The sequence below is a fragment of the Peromyscus californicus genome, unplaced genomic scaffold (assembly GCF_007827085.1).
Source record: "Peromyscus californicus insignis strain IS unplaced genomic scaffold, ASM782708v3 Scaffold_18__1_contigs__length_77618521, whole genome shotgun sequence".
Taxonomy (NCBI): Eukaryota; Metazoa; Chordata; class Mammalia; order Rodentia; family Cricetidae; genus Peromyscus; species Peromyscus californicus.
Genome location: NW_026294480.1, coordinates 56,926,237 through 56,945,136, shown reverse-complemented (window position 1 = coordinate 56,945,136; position 18,900 = coordinate 56,926,237). Strand labels below are relative to the sequence as shown.

The window sequence follows — 18,900 nt, the reverse complement described above, 5'->3', positions numbered from 1 at the left end:
CAAGACTTTAAACTGTCTGTAGACAACAGTTAACTTTGATTTAAGGGTAATTTTCTTTCTGAAAATTTTGTTAATAGGAGTATCATTTTTAAAATCTGTCTAGAAAGATACTCTTCAGCTTGATTTCTGTATGTTGTTAAAATGGTGCTCTCTCCTGTCAGATTATATTTGTTAAATATGGTTTCCTTTGTAGAAAAATGCAAATCAAAACTTTTTGCAAACATTTGAAATACCTACTTCAGAAATAATCTATAGAAAAGCCCAACTACTTGCATATGTTATGACAAAAGAGCTATAATGACACTGAAAGAATTTAAACTAATTCTTTACTACAATTAAATATGTTCCACGTGCCTCCTTCACTTGTAAGCCTTGGGTAGTGGGGTTTTTATGTCTCTAAAAACTCCGACTTTCTTGCTTCAAGTCATATTTTTCAAATCTAAACATTTCTTAGATTTGGGAATCTCAAAAAGGTGAAAGGTTCCTCTAGACAGTGTGATAGACAGGTGAATCAAGACAACATTGCTGGGTTGGCTTCCTTTTCCATACTAAGTAACAGTTCCCTGTTCCTGTGGGAATCACTTTTATGTATTTGTAACTTGGAATTCTGCATTAGTCACACTGACTTACTCAAAACAGATTTCAGAGTTAAGAGGCACACAGCTTTCTCTAGTCAGCACCTAGAGGTTTTTTTTTGTTTGTTTGATTTTGGGATTTTTTTTCTAATTAAAGCTTTTTACAATTTCAGAATATAGGGTTGGAGAGATGACTCAGCTATTTAATACTAAGGGTCACAACTAAAAGAACAAAGTTACAGAATATGCTATTAGGTAAATAAGTTTCTCAACTCTAAAATCCGTGATCACTCACGTTGTCTTAAGAATTATGAGTAAAGTACTAAAATGCTATTAGTATTTGATAGATTTTGGAGTCCATATTAATAATTTTATCACAAACTTTTTGGATGATTGCCAAATCAAGAAATGCTTAAAACTTTACCCACTTTCAGTAACTAAAAATGTATTCTAAGATCCAGAAAGCTTGCTTTAACAGAAGTATACACCTCTATAACATATTTATGACATCCTTTAATAGAGAAAACTTTTAACTATTATTGATATTTTAAGAGTTTATGTCTCAAAACTTTATTTCAAAATGTATAAACCAGCTTCCTGTTAAGTATGCCTGGCAAGCACAATAGACTTTATGGGCAATAAGTAGTTACACTCAGAGCAAATTTTTAAATATGAGTATAGTAAATATTTTCTGACTCTGTTTTCCTTTATATATTTATTACTAAGATTATTGTGTTGGCATTATCGTCTAACACTCCACTTTTTTAAAAACATCTCAAACTGTGTGACTTCGTAAAGTACATTTTCACGAAATTATCTAAGTAAGTGGATTAGGATTCTGAGAATATGAGCTGTTTATTTTGTTTTCTTTGCTTACCTTGGTTATATGCCAGTAATAAAATTTAGTAGGACTAGACAACTATAGGCATTCAAGACCCTGGGTTCAGTCCTCAGTAGCAAAGAGCATGGAGGGTAGACATTTTGAAATAATAAATTTAAAAGTGGTTGTGTTTAAGTGCTAGTATAAATGAAAGAATATTGTTAATACTAGTTATAAAAGAATATTTTATATTGGTTTATGTTCAAGAGAGGTCAACTAGTGTCATAAACTTTTCTTACTTTGACACATAACAAGTTTTCTAAAAAATCTCTACAGAGTCTTAAATATAGGGACACTGGGACTAGATGATTTGTGTGTGTGTGTGTTTTGTCCTCAGTGTTCCATGATCTGTGCTTCAGGACATCATTATGGTGATATTTTATTTGTATTAAAATATTATTTGTATGTTAATAAATAAAGTTGCCCGGGGGTCAGAGCTATTAGCAAGCCATAGGAAAGCAGGGCAGTGGTAGCGTACGCTTGTAATTCCAGCACTTGGTAGGCAGAGCTGGGTAAGTCTCTGTGTGTTCAGGGATATAGCCATTATTGGATACACATGCTTTTAATCTTAATACCAATCATGGAAAACCTGGAGGCCTATACAGACAGGCTGTGAGGAGGCGGTCATGTGGTTGGGTTTACAACCAATGAGAAGGCAGGACAGGAACTCTATATAAAGACTTTAACACAGGGGTAGCTCTGGTTCGGAGAGGTAGGACCACCGCAGGAGGAAGGGTAAGGTTTTAGCTCTTAGCTCTGACCTCTTGGCTTTCTTCTTTGCATTGGTTCTGTGTTTATTATTTAATAAGAAGGTTGGATACATCTACACATCATCTCTGTATTTTTAGTAAAGGATGCATAGCCCAAGTTCATGTTACTTGAGTGAAGCAAAACTCTTCCTGCATTTCTCTTTCCCTACCTACTCCATTAACCCGAATATGTGAAATGTGACTAAACTCATCGTCTCCATGTACAACTTACTAACTTCAGCTTTGTAAGCGTGCTCTTTCTGAACTGAAGTAAGCAATACCATTCTGTTTTTAAGGTAGTGACTTACCTATTATTACATGGGAATTCTCATGGCTTTATTTTTCTTTTCAAGGTTGAAGAGATGGTACAGAACCACATGAATTATTCATTACAGGATGTAGGTGGTGATGCAAATTGGCAACTGGTTGTAGAAGAAGGAGAAATGAAGGTAATTCTCACACAAATTATTTGGGGTGCTAAGTGAAGGCTGCTGATATCAGTAAGTAGTAAAATGTTAAAACAGTTATTACATCAAAGAAGTACCATGGCTTCGTTTCTATTAATTGATTTATGATCATAATATAAATCTATAAGCGTAATATTCTATTTTGCATAGAAAGTAAAATTTGAGAGTTTATATGTAAAAGAGACCTCAATCAGCTGATGGCCCCCTATTTAGATCTCTCTCTCTCTCTCTCTCTCTCTCTCTCTCTCTCTCTCTCTCTCCCTCCCCTTCCCTCTCTCCCTCCCCTGATATATGTCTTTGTGAGGGTGTTGATCTCCTGGAACTGGAGTTACAGACAGTTGTGAGCTTCCATATGGTTGCTGGGAATTGGACCTGAGTCCTCTGGAAGAGCAGCCAGTGCTCTTAACCACTGAGCCATCCCTCCAGCCCCTAGATATTTCTTTCAGTCTTTGATTTAAATGTGGTAAATGTTGTTCCCAGATATTACTTTGTTTCTCTTCTCTTTGGTCTGTACTGTCTCCCACCCCACACTCACTGTTCCAATAAACCACTGTTCTTTAGAGATGCAGACATGAAGGAAGAAACCAGGAGTGTTTAATAATCTAAGTGAAGTTCTTCTACCTGTAATGAGGAGTAAAGAAAAGGCATTTCTCTAACCCACAGCATTAGAGACAGAGAATTGGGGTTATATTATCAGAATCATAAAGTAAGACACCAGTGAGAAAGTTGATTTTCTGTAGCAACAGGTTTTCCACTCTATGTAGCATATCATTTTAGATAGGTTAAACAAGAGACCTGAAAGACCACTCGAGCATCAAGCACAATATGACCAAGACCTACAGTAGAATATGGAAGCAATGGTAGAAAAGCCAGGCTGATGTTTTAGTGAGGATCAGGAATATACTTAATAGTTTTGTAAACTTTGAATGTAGTATAATTTCCAGTTTGATGAGGATGAAATTGGTAGTCATGATAATGTGCATAAATAAGTGTGTCAAGAAGCAATGGCCCAAGACAGACTTTCAAGTATGAGTACTCCATAACACGGCAGCTTGTTCTTGCCACATTTCTTTATTTCTAGAAAGAGCTTATCAGAGATTTCTCTAAAGTAGCAAACTGTAATTTTGAAATAATGGATTACACTTATCACTTAGGGTACACAGCCTCAGTATTTAAAAAATAAAAAACATGAATCTGTGTTTATAATCCATTTGCCACTTCTGCTTCCAGTGTTTTGTTCAACAAATTGAATACCTAGTGTGTTTCTGATACTGTTCCAGATGCTGGGGATGTAGCATTGAACAAAGCAGCATTAAGTCAGTGTGTTTGATTTTGTATTCTTTTTTTTTTTTTTTTTTTTGGTTTTTCGAGACAGCGTTTCTCTGTGTAGCTTTGCGCCTTTCCTGGAACTCGCTTTGGAGACCAGGCTGGCCTCGAACTCACAGAGATCCACCTGCCTCTGCCTCCTGAGTGCTGGGATTAAAGGCATGTGCCACCACCGCCCGGCCTGATACTGTATTCTAACCAGGCTTGTTTGACCTTGTTGGCTATGTGAAACAGCCTTTGAGAATGTTTGATTCATAATCCTAATTTATATTATTTTTTAATATATATTAGTCACCCATCCTATATATAAATTTTTCATGGTTGAAATTTACCTTAGAACAGGGCATGGTGGCATACACCTTTAACCCCAGCACTCAGAAGGCAAAGGCAGGCAGATCTCTGTAGTTGGAAGTTTTCCTGTGTCCCACTCACGTCCCCCAAGTGAACACACAGAGGCTTATATTGATTATAACTGCTTGGCCATTTGCTCAGGCTTATTACTGACTAGCTCTTACACTTAAATTAACCCATAATTCTTATCTATGTTTAGCCACGTGGTTTGGTACCTTTTCTCAGTTCTGCCTTGTCATCTTGCTTCCTGTGTGTCTGGCTGACGACTCCTGACTCTGCCCTTCCTCTTCCAAGAATTCTCATCTCCTCGCCCTGTCTATACTTCCTGCCTGGCTGCTGACCAATCAGCGTTTTATTTATCAACCAATCAGAGCAATACATATTTACAGCATAAAGAACGACATCCCACAGCAGATCTCTCTGAGTTCTAGGCCTGTCTAGTCTTCATATTGAGTTCTAGGACAGCTAGAGCTACATAGTGAGAACCTGTCTCAAAAAGACAGCAAAAGAGAGAGTGGGGGGAGAGAGAAATTACCTTGGATTTGTCATTTTGAAGCATCTTTGTCATATAAATTTTAATTTCTTATAGCAGAATATGTTCTATAAATAGATTTTCATAACTACAATTCTAAAAAGCACTTCTGAGATAGGGTCTTAGTATGTAGCCTAGTCTGGCCTCACACATGCTGTATAGGCCGAGCTAGCCTTGAACTTGCACTGCTCATGCTTCATCCTTTCATGTGCTGGGATCATAGGCGCGTACCACCATGCCTATTTATCTTGGCAAAACAGCAAGACTTTTATTGAAGGGACAGTACGGGATGTGTTGCATGAGAGCAGCAGGCTATCTGATCTAGAATGCCCAAGAGCCAAGGGGTTGGGTTTTATTTTTTTAATATGTTTTCCTTAGGTATACAGAAGAGAAGTCGAAGAAAATGGGATTGTTCTGGATCCTTTGAAAGCTACCCATGCAGTTAAAGGTGTTACAGGACACGAGGTCTGCAATTACTTTTGGAATGTTGATGTTCGCAATGACTGGGAAAGTAAGCTATCATCATTAATATATTATATCAAATAATTATTTTCATTTTCAACTTAATGTCAAATCAAACCTGATTGTATCTGATAGTTTACCAACTCATTGTAGAGAATATGAAGAGAATTGTATACAGGATTAATTATACCATAATTTCATTTGCAAGTGGTGGTGGTGGGATCAAACCTAGGTCCTCACATATGCTGGGCAACTATTCCACCACGAGCTACCTCCACAGACCCATATCTTACTTGTCAGGGTAGCCTTGGATTATTAGCACCTTCTTTAGCTTTCCAAATTGCATGATTACAGGTTTGTACAACTAATGCCTGACAATACTTTTAAGTAGATCCTTTCGCTGTGTAAAACACTTAAGATATTATATCACTGGATCCATTACACTAATAGTATCTCATGATAGATAAGTATTTTCCATACAATAAAGAAAATTCATTTGCATCAAATGATTTGTCAGAGGTGACAGAGCCAGTTAGTAGAAAAGTCAGGATTGCTGTGGGAGATTTCTCATCCATGTACTCTTTCCTAAACTGTCTTGTTTCTGTGACAAACCACCAGATGAATCATACTGTAATCAGGTTAGAATTATTTTCATGTATGTGTTCTTAGACTCACAATTCATAAATATAATTATTTCTGAACATCATAAGGTATTTATCACTGGCATTTTGGCATTTGTTCCTCACAAATATAATCACCTATGCCAAATTAGAACACACTAAACTAGTAAGTTAAGTGAGAGAGGGGAGTCACAACATTAGGGAATGTTTCAGCTGAGGTAATACAGTAATGATTAGAATTGCTTGTCTTGCTGTGGAAGATAGTGTACTGAAGAAAACTTCCTGGTAATCAGGCCTCACAGCTACCTTCTGTAGAATGAAAGTAAACTTGTAGCCCTGTAAGAGACAGAGCTTTCTGTCCCGTATGTCCAATTGTACCCGGTGGTCACTTCCCAAGTTACCACTCAGAGGCTTATATTAATTATAAATGCTTGGCCAATGGCTCAGACTTATAACTAACTAGCTCTTACATTTAAATTAACCCATGTTTCCTATCTATGCTTTGCCACATGGTTCATGGTTTGTTACCTCATTCTCTACATGTCTTTCTTCCTTGGCAGTTATCTGCTGTCTGCCCTGAGTCTGCCCTTTTTCATCTCTGTCTGCAGTTTGATTGTACTACATAACCCTTATCTTGCCTCATTGGCCAAAACTACTTTATTATCAACTAATGAGAGCAACACACATTCACACCATAGAGAAGGACACCTCACAGCATTAGCCCTAGTATCAAGACTAGCTGTCTTCCCTTTAGATTTAGCCTATGTAGTGCAAGATCCTGTTTGTTTTACTGTAATGTTGTTTGTAATTGACTCATCTTAAGTGAATTGACTACATTCTAAAACATGAAATGTATCTTTTTTTCAGCTGCTAATATGATTCTTTTCATTTCAGCTACTATAGAAAACTTTCATGTGGTGGAAACATTAGCTGATAATGCAATCATCATTTATCAAACGCACAAGGTAATGATCTTGTCATTTGTCCCCAAAGGTGCCAATAATTCAGACTCAAACATACAGAATTCACTACAGTAAAATTTGGCAGTAATTTAAATTTAAATCTCACAAAAAGACCCAAAGACATTTTTTGTTTGTTTGTTTGAGACAGGGTCTTTCCATGTAGCCCTGGCTGTTCAACTGTGTAGACCAGGCTGGCCTTGAACTCACAGAGATCTGCCTGCCTCTGCCTCCCAAGTGCTGAGATTAAAGGCGTGTGCCAGTAAATCCAACTGAGATGCAAAGACTTTATTACAACCTCAGGAATGTCATATATTTGAAAATTTTATCAGTTCTTTTAGAACAGAAATGTATGGAGGTAAGAATCTGAGGAATAGTCTAGAAGCAGCCCTGGATAAAGATCTGTAGTTAGTTTCTCTCTATGTAGATCAAAAGTCTAGAAAAGAACCTTCTGGACTTCATTTAAATACTCTTTCATGTCTCACCCTGTAAATGATAGTCATCAAATACACACCAGTGACAGTTCCCTATGACAGTAATGAAGGTGAGGGAATACGGCATTAACTATATAAAGATAGGAATTTATCTACCTAGATTATCTGGAGACAAGGAAAAGTTGAGAGATTGGTCATAATATTAAAGCACACGGAATCATTATTTAAATTGATTCCCTTTATATTAGTTCTCCCTCTGCTTTTTGATATATATAAAGTTGCTGAGTTATTATAGTATTTTGTTTGTTTGTTATGCTGTTTCCTTTTGGGAAAATGCCAAATAATTTTTTTTTACTGTGTGTGTGTGTGTGTGTGTGTGCCACAGCATATGTGTGGAGGTCAGAGGGCAACCCACGAGTTAGTGTTAATTCTCTCTTCTCCCATGTGGGCCCCAGAGATCAAACTCAGGTCATCAGACCCAGCAACAAGTGCCTTCATCCTCTGAAGCTTTTCACAGGCCCCAAGATACTTTATACAAAGTAAAAGAGGAAGTTATAGAGGAATCCACCAAAGCAATACTGTTTATGTAAAATGATATAATAATAATTCAGTGAGTACTTCATTTTCCTAATCAGTGAGGAATTTCTGTCTTGTAAAAATGTGTCTTGATTGAACTGAGTATGAAAAATAAACATGAATTTCCTGAGCCCAGTGCCCTTATGTGAGGTATCTTCTGTCTATTGTAAGCATGTTTCATTTTACCTGCCCCCACAAATGTGTAACATCGAGTATTCTGAATCAGCATACACATTTTGGAGTCTAATGTAAAATATAAAGTTTAGTAAACAAAGTATCAAATAATTGTACTGTAGTATGTAATGAAGATAAATGGCTGATGATTTAGGGCAGAAGAAATTTATTGCTAGAAAATAATTGATCCTGGGAAGGAATGTGCTGAAAGTACAGCACCTGGTAAATACTAAATAGAGAGAAAGTATGATAGGTTACATTCAGACTGCTGAGCACTAACAGGGAAAGGATTTCAGTGCTGCATTGTGTGACAAAAATTAAGATACATACACTCTTTGTGGTGGTGTTTACTTGGTTTGGTTTGTTTTTTTCAATTTTCTTTAGGGGGGTGGCACACTGCAGGGGTGAGGGGAGGATACGAAGGAACTGGGAGGTGAGTGGAATTAGGGTGCATCATGTGAAATTCCCAAAGATTCAATAAAGAAGTTATGTTAAATAAAAAAATTAAGGTACAATTATTGTCTTCTTCCTAGAATAAGATTTTAGAGTAGTCTTTTCAGCAAAACCAGATAACAGTCTACAACTTTTTTCATTAAATTTGACTTCTTTGAGGATTATGAAAGAAGACTACTTGTCTCAAGAAATTGGAGTCATTTTTGTTCTTGTCCTTGTAGCTTTAAATTCATTACTTTCTTTTTGTTTGTCTTTGTTTTGAGACAGAACTCCATGTTGCTCAGGCAGTCCTTAAATTCAAGTAATCCTCCTGCCTCAGTTTCTTGAGTGACTGAAACTATAGGTGTGGCACTGTGCTCATCTAATTCACTAATCCTGCTTTGTGTGTGTTTGTTGTTGCTTCATGCTTTTTATGAGGTAGTGTCTCGTGTCTTCCAGGCTGGCCTCAAATTCACTGTGTAGTTTGAATGTCTGGTCCTCTCAGGTGCAAGCATGAATGACCCACACATGGGTTCTGCTGTGCTGGGCATTGAACCCTGGCCCTTGGTGTATAATGAGCAAGCATTTACCAGCTGAGCTGTATCCCCAACCCCTGGTTCCCTGGTTCTAATGAAGTGTTAAGTCAATATAAAAACAACTTTCAATCTTTATATGTTGCCCTATCTATATCTGCCCAACTTAATGAAATTTTAGGTCCTTAAAAGATAAACAGTTTCACTTTGCAAATGTACTGACATTGAGTTGTTGGCCATTTATGGCATTCAGTAACTAAGAAAGACACTATATAATAAGGACAGAGTTCAACTATATATTAAATATTCAGCATAAAAGTAACTTGAACAGTAATTTGAAGTTTGTTTTTCTAGCATTTAGATCCAGTTAATAAGCTGCATGTCATTTCTATAGTAAATAGTTTTTCTTATACCTTAAAACAGAAATATTTGATATAAGTGGTTTAAAATTAATTCAGAAGTGTTATAAAGAAGATATTTTTTAATTTTACCTTTTTTAATTCTTTGATTCTCTAAGTAGAACATTGACAGAGACTGAGAAGGGAGATGGCCCATTGTTGCTTCATGGGTACAAAGTTTCTGTCTAAGGTGATAATTTCAGGAATATTGCAGTTACATATATTGTGACTGTAACTAATTCGATTTAGTGTACTAAATTGTACACTAAAAATAGTTAAAATGGCAAATTTACAAAAATTTTAAAAGGAAAAAGAGTATTACCCCTTTGAATATTCTGGAAAGCTGGTGACTGTTCATACTGCATCCTTGCCAGGATTCTGATGCTTCCAACTTCAAGTTTGATGAGTTCCGACGTCGGCGTACTTAAGTGCCTCCTCGTTTGTTTCTTCTTTCTGTATGACCCATGAATAAAAGTAATTCAGATTGTCACAACACTTTCCATTCTCCCACAGAGAGTGTGGCCTGCTTCTCAAAGAGACGTGCTGTATCTTTCTGCTATTCGAAAGATCCCAGCCTTGACTGAAAACGACCCTGAGACTTGGATAGTTTGCAATTTTTCTGTGGATCATGACAGCGCTCCTGTGAGTACAGTGTAGAAATGAATATAATTCTATAAAATAAAGCTAAATACAGCCAAAATTAAACACACTTCCCTCCCACTCACACATAGATACTTGATTTGATGTGATTTAGATTTTTTTGTTAGATTGCTTGGGACAGCTTTTGTGTTTTCTGAAGACAAGTGTCAAGGCTGTCAGCACCCCCACTAGAGCTGTTTAGCTTTCCTTCTGAGTTTGGTAGTCCAAGTAGCTTGCTTCTTAAAGTTATCTCTTAAGCCATTACTAAGTACTGCAAACCTGTCCTTTCTACCTTGATTATAGTACCATTTAGTACTTTGGAAGAAGGAAAAGCCTGGTGTCTATCAATTTGACATATGTTAATTGGTGATTGTAAGATTTTAAATGGGGGCTGGAAAGGTGACTTAGCAGTTAAGAACACTGAGTGCTCTTCCAAGGGACCCAGGTTCAACTCATAGCACTGACATGGTGGCTCACAACTATCTATAACTTGCATCAGGGGACCTGACATCCTCTTTGGCCTCTGGGCACTGTACACACAGTGTGCTCAGGTAAAACACCTGTGCACATAAAGTAAAAGTATGCATCAGTTACTTTAAGAAAGTTTTACTGGACACTTCATAATGACGTTTAAACTAATGCAATAGTAGGACAACAGAGATTATAAAATAAGGAATAGTCCACAAGCTGATGCTAGTTTGTGTGTGTTTTGACAGCTGAACAATCGATGTGTCCGTGCCAAAATCAATGTTGCTATGATTTGTCAAACCTTAGTAAGCCCACCAGAGGGAAACCAGGAGATAAGCAGAGACAACATTCTGTGCAAGATTACGTATGTAGCTAATGGTATGTAATTCTTGTTTGTTTGTTCTAATTGATAATGTGCAGGTTCTTGACCCATCATCTACAAAAAAATATCTAATTTCCTAATCTCTAAGCTGAAGATAAGTTAATATAATAGAATTGTGTAAAGATGTTGAAAGTCTGTGTGTGGGAATTTCTATCTTAGAACTAGTATATGAAAATTTTTTTAAAGTTATGACTGGGTGCATGAATTTTAAAACTTCATGTATAGGTCACTATTTCATATATCCTTGGCTTTAAGAGGCATTTTATTATATAGTTGCCTGGTAGAATGTATTTATAGTTAGAGTAGAAACAAGAGTGGGAAAATTATTTAATTTGACCTTTAGTTTTCTGAATCTTCTCTGCAGTCTTGAGTGGCTGCCAGTGTCATATTTCCTTTCAACTCAGTGCTAGGCAAGCCTTTCTGTCACTTGTGTTGGTTCTTACTGCACCTGTTCTGCATCTGCATCCTGATGCAACCTTTCTAATCACATATTCAAATGCCTATCATTACTCAAAGCTGTAACTACTGAAATGTTTAGAGGAACACTTGTTACCGCCTAGTTATAGTAGAGACTGATAAGCAAACAGCTTTCAGTGTTGCTGTATTAATGTCCATGGTGTTTAGGGAGAATCAAGGCTATTTTAGAAAGGTGATACAGCCTCTTACCACCTGAAGGGTGGCACTGGGTGATAAATAGTTTCAGATCCAGAAATGTCAGCTGTTCCAACATGGGGACTTCATATGGAGATGGAGAAGTGTGTCTTAATAGTTTAACTTCCCTTTGTTTACAGTGAACCCAGGAGGATGGGCACCAGCCTCGGTGTTAAGAGCAGTGGCAAAACGAGAATATCCTAAATTTCTAAAACGTTTTACTTCTTACGTCCAAGAAAAAACTGCAGGAAAACCGATTTTGTTTTAGTATGAACAGGTACGGAGGCTCTGTTAACCTCGTTAACTAGCAGGTTGTAAATTTACTCTGCAGATAGTGAATTTAGTTAGTTATTGGAAGGAGAAGTTAAAAATGTTTTATGTTCCCAAGTAGAGGATTGTAGTCTGTGGTCTTTAACACTTATTAATTTTTCTACTATTATTAAAGAAATATCCATTACAGAATTACATTATAGAATACAAGAGGTACCGACTCCCTATGTTATTCTTTCCCAGAAACTACTTTTTGTATGTGTTCTTCCAGACTTGTACATAATCCTCCATACTAAAGGTCAAGTGTGTGTGTGTGTGTGTGTGTGTGTGTGTGTGTGTGTGTGTGCTCATATGAGGTTGTTTCTCAGTCACGTGCACAGTGCAGATGACAGAGGTCAGTTTTGGGCACCCTACTCCTTGTCACTTTCTACTTTATTTTTTTCTTTTTAAGATAGTGGTCTCACTATGCAGCCCTGGCTGGCCTGGAGTTCCTGTGTAGGTGAGGCTAGCCTCAAACTCAGAGATCCATCTGCCTTTGCTGTAATAAGTCTTTCTCTGTCCTGCCAGCCAGCTCCCAAATAATGACACAGACTTATTAATTATGAAAGCTCAGCCTATAGGTTAGGCTTATTCTAACTAGCTCTTATATCTTAAGTTAACCCATATTTTTTCATCTATGTTCTACCACGTGGCTTAACCTACTGCTATTTCAGCCAGCAATCACAACTCCACAGTTACTATCCTGCTTCTCTAGCAGAAGCCTGGCTGCTCAGGTCACAGCCTGGCGGGAATTCTGTTCCGCAGGCACCTGCTGTCGCTGCCTCTAAAGGTAGCTTTAACTAAATCTCTATCATTCTATTTATAAATAAGACTCAAGAGTCAAAGGATGGGGTGATGGTCTCCCAGCTCAGAGACTGGGTCACAGTTAGCTAACTTTCCCTTCTTGCTGGAATCTCAGAAAGACTTGTGCTTTTACTTCACCAAACCAGAAAAACCTGCACCACTCCAAACCCCACCCTACTACTTTTCTCTATCTCTCCTGAATGCCCTCTGAGGCTCTATGATTACTTTCTGTCAACTAGTTACTAACACAGCCTCCTGACCCAAGGTTCATTTTATTTAATCAATGCAAATGCAAACTTGGGGTTCACAGTGTGATCGAATATCTCCCAACTGTCTATACCTATTTTTACTGTACCTGTTTAAAGGTTTTCTTGGTCTGGACCAGTTTACTGTGCACCTGCAGCCTTCTCTGACCACGAGACAAACCTTCAGTGGTCACACCAGCAGCCCTGTGGTTCTGGCGGCTGGCTCTGCCCCACTTGGTTTCCTTAGAGCCTAACCTCACGCCAGTGTGTTTCCAGCCCCAGCTCTGGAAGCTGCTGTGTCTACTATGCAGCAGGCCTTTTTAGCTAGCACACCAGCTGCTCAAGTGTTCTGCTGCATAGCAAGGCCTCTTAAAAGAGCCATACATCTGTATGCTGACCCTACCCAAGAGACCCCATCCTCAGGCCCTATGTGAATATTCGAACCTCCACTTTGGATGCCATATGTAAGCACGTCTTTCTCTGTCCCACTAGCCAGCTCCCAAATAATGACACGGAAACTTATTATTAATTATGAAAGCTTGGTCTATAGCTTAGACTTGTTCTAACTAGCTCTTACATCTTAAATTAACCCATATTTTTTCATCTGTGTTCTACCACATGTCTTTTTACCTTCCTTTCATTCTGTGCCTCTGACTTGTTCTGAGTCTCTGGCATCTCCTCTGAGTGCCTAGATTCCCCCCCCCCCCCAGTTCCTCTCTTTGCCCAGAAGTCCCACCTGTTCTCCCTGCCTATTAGCTGTTTAGCTTTTTATTAAAGCACTCACAGTGACACATCTTTACACCGTGTAATCAAATATCTCGAAGCACTCTGCCTCCTGAATGAGTGTCGGAACTAAAGGAATGTGCCACTACTCCTGCCAGTTCCCTATTTTTTTTGAAGCAATGCCTTTGAACCTAGAGCTCCATGGGGCCAGCAAGCCCCAGGGGTCCTCCCGTCAGCACTACCAGCACTAGGGTTGCAGGTGCGTGCAACAGTCCCTCTTTTTACTTGGTGCCACTGATCCAGACTCGGGTTCTCATGAGTACCTTACTGACTGGGCTATTTCCCCAGCCCCTGAAAAGAATGGATTAAGCATTTAAAATAAACATGCAAGGACAGTCGTAGCATTTGCCTCCAGAGTGCTGGGTTCGGAGCAGTGTTTCATTGACTTGACTATACGTGTATAAAATGGAAATATGTAAAATCCTTTTTTAAATCTCTGATGTAGGAAGTAATATTGTTTGTAGATAAATGTATATATACAGGAATATCACTGAGAAAATGTACTGTCCTACATTTGGCCCTGGCTCTCTTAAATCCAATTTGAGCATGCTGTTTCCAAAATCCAAAGTCAAGCCCTAACATACATTAAACATCCTTATTAACCTTACATGGCTTCCTTTTCACAATAATTATGGAAGGTATTTTTAGTGGGTCCTAGCATTGAAAGCTTAGGAAAACTAACAGTTTTAATTCTGGTAGTGTGGGAGTCATTGTTTGGAATGTGCTTTCAAGAGTTGATGACAGCCAAAACTCCTGGACCAGACGTTTGAGCATATTTAATTTTTTAATAAGACAGACACTAGCCACACATGTACATAACTTAAGTAAAATTATCAAGTTCTTGAAAATAGTATTGTAGTTTCTACCTAAAGCTGAGAGGAAGACCATGCTCTCCATATGTTTTTCCCCCATAACTTTCAAAAGATCCCTTTGTATTTTCTGTTGCTTGCAAAGAATAAATTTGCAAATATATAAGTCAATAATTCCACATTCACAAGGATGAAAATACTTTAAAGATAATTGATTATTACACCGGGCGGTGTTGGGCACACGCCTTTAATCCCAGCACTCTGGAGGCAGAGGCAGGTGGATCTTTATGAGTTGGAGGCCATCCTGGGCTACAGCATGAGTTCCAGGAAAGGCACAAAGCTACACAGAGAAACCCTGTCTTGAAAAAAACCAAATAATAATAATAATAATAATAAATAATAATAATTGATTATAGAGATTCTTTTTTTCACCATGAACTTGGAGGGTAGGAGGCATCTATTTTTGTAGTCTTCATGCTTTACTAATACATTGCATTTTATGTGCCATTGTTTTCTCCTACAGTGACTGAAGCAAGGCTGTGTGACATTCCATGTTGGAGAAAGAAAGCAAAAAGTTGAGTGCTCTAAGCTGGAACACAGGATCTACAGCCTTGTCTGTGGCCCAAGAAGAAACATGGCAATAGTAAAGCTGGGTATCTAACACTAGCCATCTCCTGCTAGACCTCCTCGCTCAGCGTGTAACTATAAATACATGTAAAATCACATGTATATGGCTATATTTTTATTTGCTTGCTCCTAGGAGAGAAGAAAATTAACTTTGAATTACAACTAGAAATTAATTGCTTTAATTTTTGGGAACTTTTTCAGAATTTTTTATTTACCACAGTCCAGCCTAAGATCCTCAGTTGTATCAGGTTTTGTGCACAAAAGAAAAGCACAGAAGTTGAATGCATCTGAGGCATGTGCTCTCTGTGCACCAAATATTCAGATGGGCTTCTACAGGCCTACAGTCTGCATCTGTGTCCGGAAGTTTTTTACTTTTTGCTTTGTATAATCATAGAATCTATTGCTGCTGATTTCTATAAGGATTCATGTTGTGTGTCTCTTCATAACTGAGGACTGTCAATGACCTGTGATTTTGCCTTTTCTATAGTCTTACTCCCATGAAGAACATTGGTTCTGATGGAGAAAGAATGAAAAGCTTTATTTTCTCCCCCAGATATCTTTATATTTTTATTATATATTTTAGTTGTGTACTATGTGCTACTAACTTTTTTCAGTTTGTTACAAACACAATTTGGTAATTCCTAAGTTGGTTCTGCCTGCCTCCAGTCAGAAACATCTGTACATCTCTTGTGGGTATAAGTACTTTATAATACAATGGTCAGGATAAAATGAGTTCATATTTTTCCTGAAATTTGTAAGAGAATATATGGTATTACTTGTTAAACCAAATCAGACTGTTTGAATTTGACATTTGATTTAATATTTCTAATATTCTGTAACAAATACGTTAGTTTTTCTAGCTTGGTTCACTTTAAATGATATATCGCAAGGTATACATAGAAAATCTGAGCGGTTCTCCCATTTGCCTCTTGGTCATCAATTTCAGCAGAACAGTACAATTCCACACTATTCAAACTGAAATGCTGTCTTTAGTTGCTATAAGAAGCTAACATGTAAAATACCTGACTTAGTTGTAGTCCTGTGAAAAACTTTGAAGCATGGAGTTGAGGCACGGAATGGTCCTCACTGAAGGTGAGATGACTGCCCACTTCAGACTCTTCATTGTGTTTACAGCAGATTTATTTATGTAGATCAGAGGCATCTGTAGTTGTTTTGCTGGCGTGTTCCTCTCCTTAGAAACACAAAAATCAGACCCCTTTTGTAAAGCAGAAAGTCATGTCATGTAAAACATGACCTGTATATATTCCATATGGAAATGGAATCTAAATGATAAATGCAAGGTGTGATAATTTAATGATGGGATTAGTCTGATCAATTAATATGCACAATCCTGGAAGTGAATTACTTGCATCAGATAGAAAGATATTTATTACTCTGTACAGAGAGAAAAGTACATATAAAACTAGAGCTTACATTACATGCACGCAGTTTCATGTCCCATAAATCTTTTATATTTTTTAATTTACCTTTCTCTAAATGATGTGCATGGAATATGCCTTATTACAGAAATGCTATTCATAATTTGACTCTGTGGAAAAGTGCCTATATGGTGGTAATGCTAGGAAGGCAAGGTAGACAGATTATCATACCAGTTTACATCACCAGTTAACATTTTATATTGTGATGTTTAAAAAAAGAAAAGTTTATACCTCAAATGTGTACTTTATTTTACAATCAGCTGTGGGGTTGGGACGGGAGAACCGGGAGGGCTGGGAGGGAAAGTTTATTTGCCGTAGGCACTGGTGGGAATCTTTAAAAAATTAAAAAATAAAAAAAAGACAAACTCTCTATGCCCACTCTAGATGTTCCTCTGTTTGCATTTCTGGTCACTATGATGAACCAGACCAGTAAATCTTTCATAACTAAATTGGATAGCTTTATTTTACAAAGATATGCAAAGTTTCTGAAGCAGTGTCTGAATCTAATTATCACCTGTTACATTTGCACTAAATGTGGTGATATACTTTTACAATTTATTCTGTAAATAAAATGTTACACTGAAAATGTTTGTATTTTAAAAAAAAAAGATAAGAAACGATACATTTTACCTATCAGTTATTGCACTCATACTTCATTGGAGTTAATCCTGCCCAATCAGATTTAGAACTGAGTTCAGAAATACTGAGTGTATTTAAAAAAAAAAAAAAAAAAAAAAAAGTCAAAGTTAGGAGGAGCACTGACCATTTTATAATATTCAGACCCTCAAGAATTACTTTCATTTGGCTAATTCCTACATACTGAATATTTACAATGTTTCTTCATACATGGGTATTTCTCTTTACCTAAGCCCCCATTCCAGGCCCCCCAAAAACAAGCCCCTATGCTCCATTCCCCTGGATTGTTTTTGCTCTGTAGACACCTGAAAAATGTTGGTGATGTGGGGGATTTATCCCTGCATGTGAGTGAACAGGATGAGAGAGCAGAATGTGCCCCTTGGGATTGAGGACTCCATATTTGAGGTGGAGAAACTTGATTGTGTTACTACTACAGGAGGAGCAGCAGAGGAAAGAAGAGAGTACAGTACCTAAGAGATGTGTGAGGAGGAAGTAAGAAAAAGGAAACTTGGCTTTCTCACCTGTTTGTTTTCATGACTAATTTATACACCTATACAATTATCACTGTCGGTTGCTACTGAGAATTTAGCTGGGCTGAGCTGGTCCAATTGTGAAATTGTGCTGGTTATCTTTAAGCTTATCAGTTATTTGTCCCATCAGACACTTTACCAGTGTTCAGTCCAGGCTGTACAGATGATGTGTTTGGATGTTGTCATTGTTCATCTACAGACTCAAAACATAATCATTTTAAAGTACCTTGGGAGTGTGTAGAGTGTAACTATAATAGCTTTATGATTCTGATGATGTTTTTTAAAAAAAAAATAAATAAAAGATGGATCTTCCATGTTACAATCACAAAATTAAAACCAGTATTTAAAAGTGGAGAAGTATTAAAATATTATGGACAAATATGCTTGCTTGCTTTATTTGTTTTCCTTAACTCCAAGGTACTGTCTTAGATAATTTTCTGGGTAGTTTTAAAAGTTTTCTTGAATTATTCCAATTCAGTAATCCTATTTGTAACCCCGTTATGGATCCAGAAAACTTTGAGGTAACAGCCTAATTTTTGTTAGCAAATCAAAACAGGCATGTGCTAAAGGTAAGTATTCTGTCAGTCTTCTGTCATATGTGTTATGTATATTTGTAATGGATTACAATTGAAGTGAATTTATTAGGAATTATACTTTAAAGTATTATTGCTAGAGAGTGAAGCCATATACAGTTTCTGAGTTTCTAAACTGGAAGTACAGCACCTGTGAGTCACACATGTAATATGTATTCATCCATGTGCTCTTAACCATGAATGCATAATTTCTCATTTATTTAAGAAATACCAGCTCTGTTTGCTGCAGTTCTAAAACAACCATCATGGGAAGTGGAGACTTTTAGTGTACTCATTGGAGTCTCTCTTTGACTGTGTTGAAAAGCACTGGATGCATTTCATCTCTAGTGTTCAGAGTATGTGATCTGTTAATATAAGTCAACTCCCTGATTTGGGATGGTGATCACACTGTTTGGCCTCTTTCTTGAGTTGGCTCTTTAGCTAATTTCCCATATCTCCACTATTCTGGTATCTCCACAACATAGTCTTCACCTTCAAAGCTTTATGCACAGCCCATTTAGGAATTCCTTACAGCAAA

At 37.4% G+C, this 18,900-nt stretch overlaps 1 protein-coding gene across 2 annotated transcripts in view; it reads left to right on the top strand.

Moving 5' to 3' along the window:
* Cert1 (ceramide transporter 1) overlaps positions 1–18,171 on the top strand; it is a 110,116-nt gene extending 91,945 nt beyond the window's left edge. For both annotated transcript variants that reach the window (XM_052743514.1, XM_052743513.1), the window contains 7 exons: positions 2,558–2,653; positions 5,259–5,391; positions 6,857–6,927; positions 9,982–10,110; positions 10,824–10,953; positions 11,749–11,885; positions 15,082–18,171. In XM_052743514.1, coding sequence (XP_052599474.1) covers positions 2,558–2,653; positions 5,259–5,391; positions 6,857–6,927; positions 9,982–10,110; positions 10,824–10,953; positions 11,749–11,876 — 687 coding nt within the window. In that variant the 3' untranslated portion in view covers positions 11,877–11,885; positions 15,082–18,171. The remainder of the gene's footprint in view (positions 1–2,557; positions 2,654–5,258; positions 5,392–6,856; positions 6,928–9,981; positions 10,111–10,823; positions 10,954–11,748; positions 11,886–15,081) is intronic.
* The last annotated feature ends 729 nt before the right edge of the window (positions 18,172–18,900 follow it).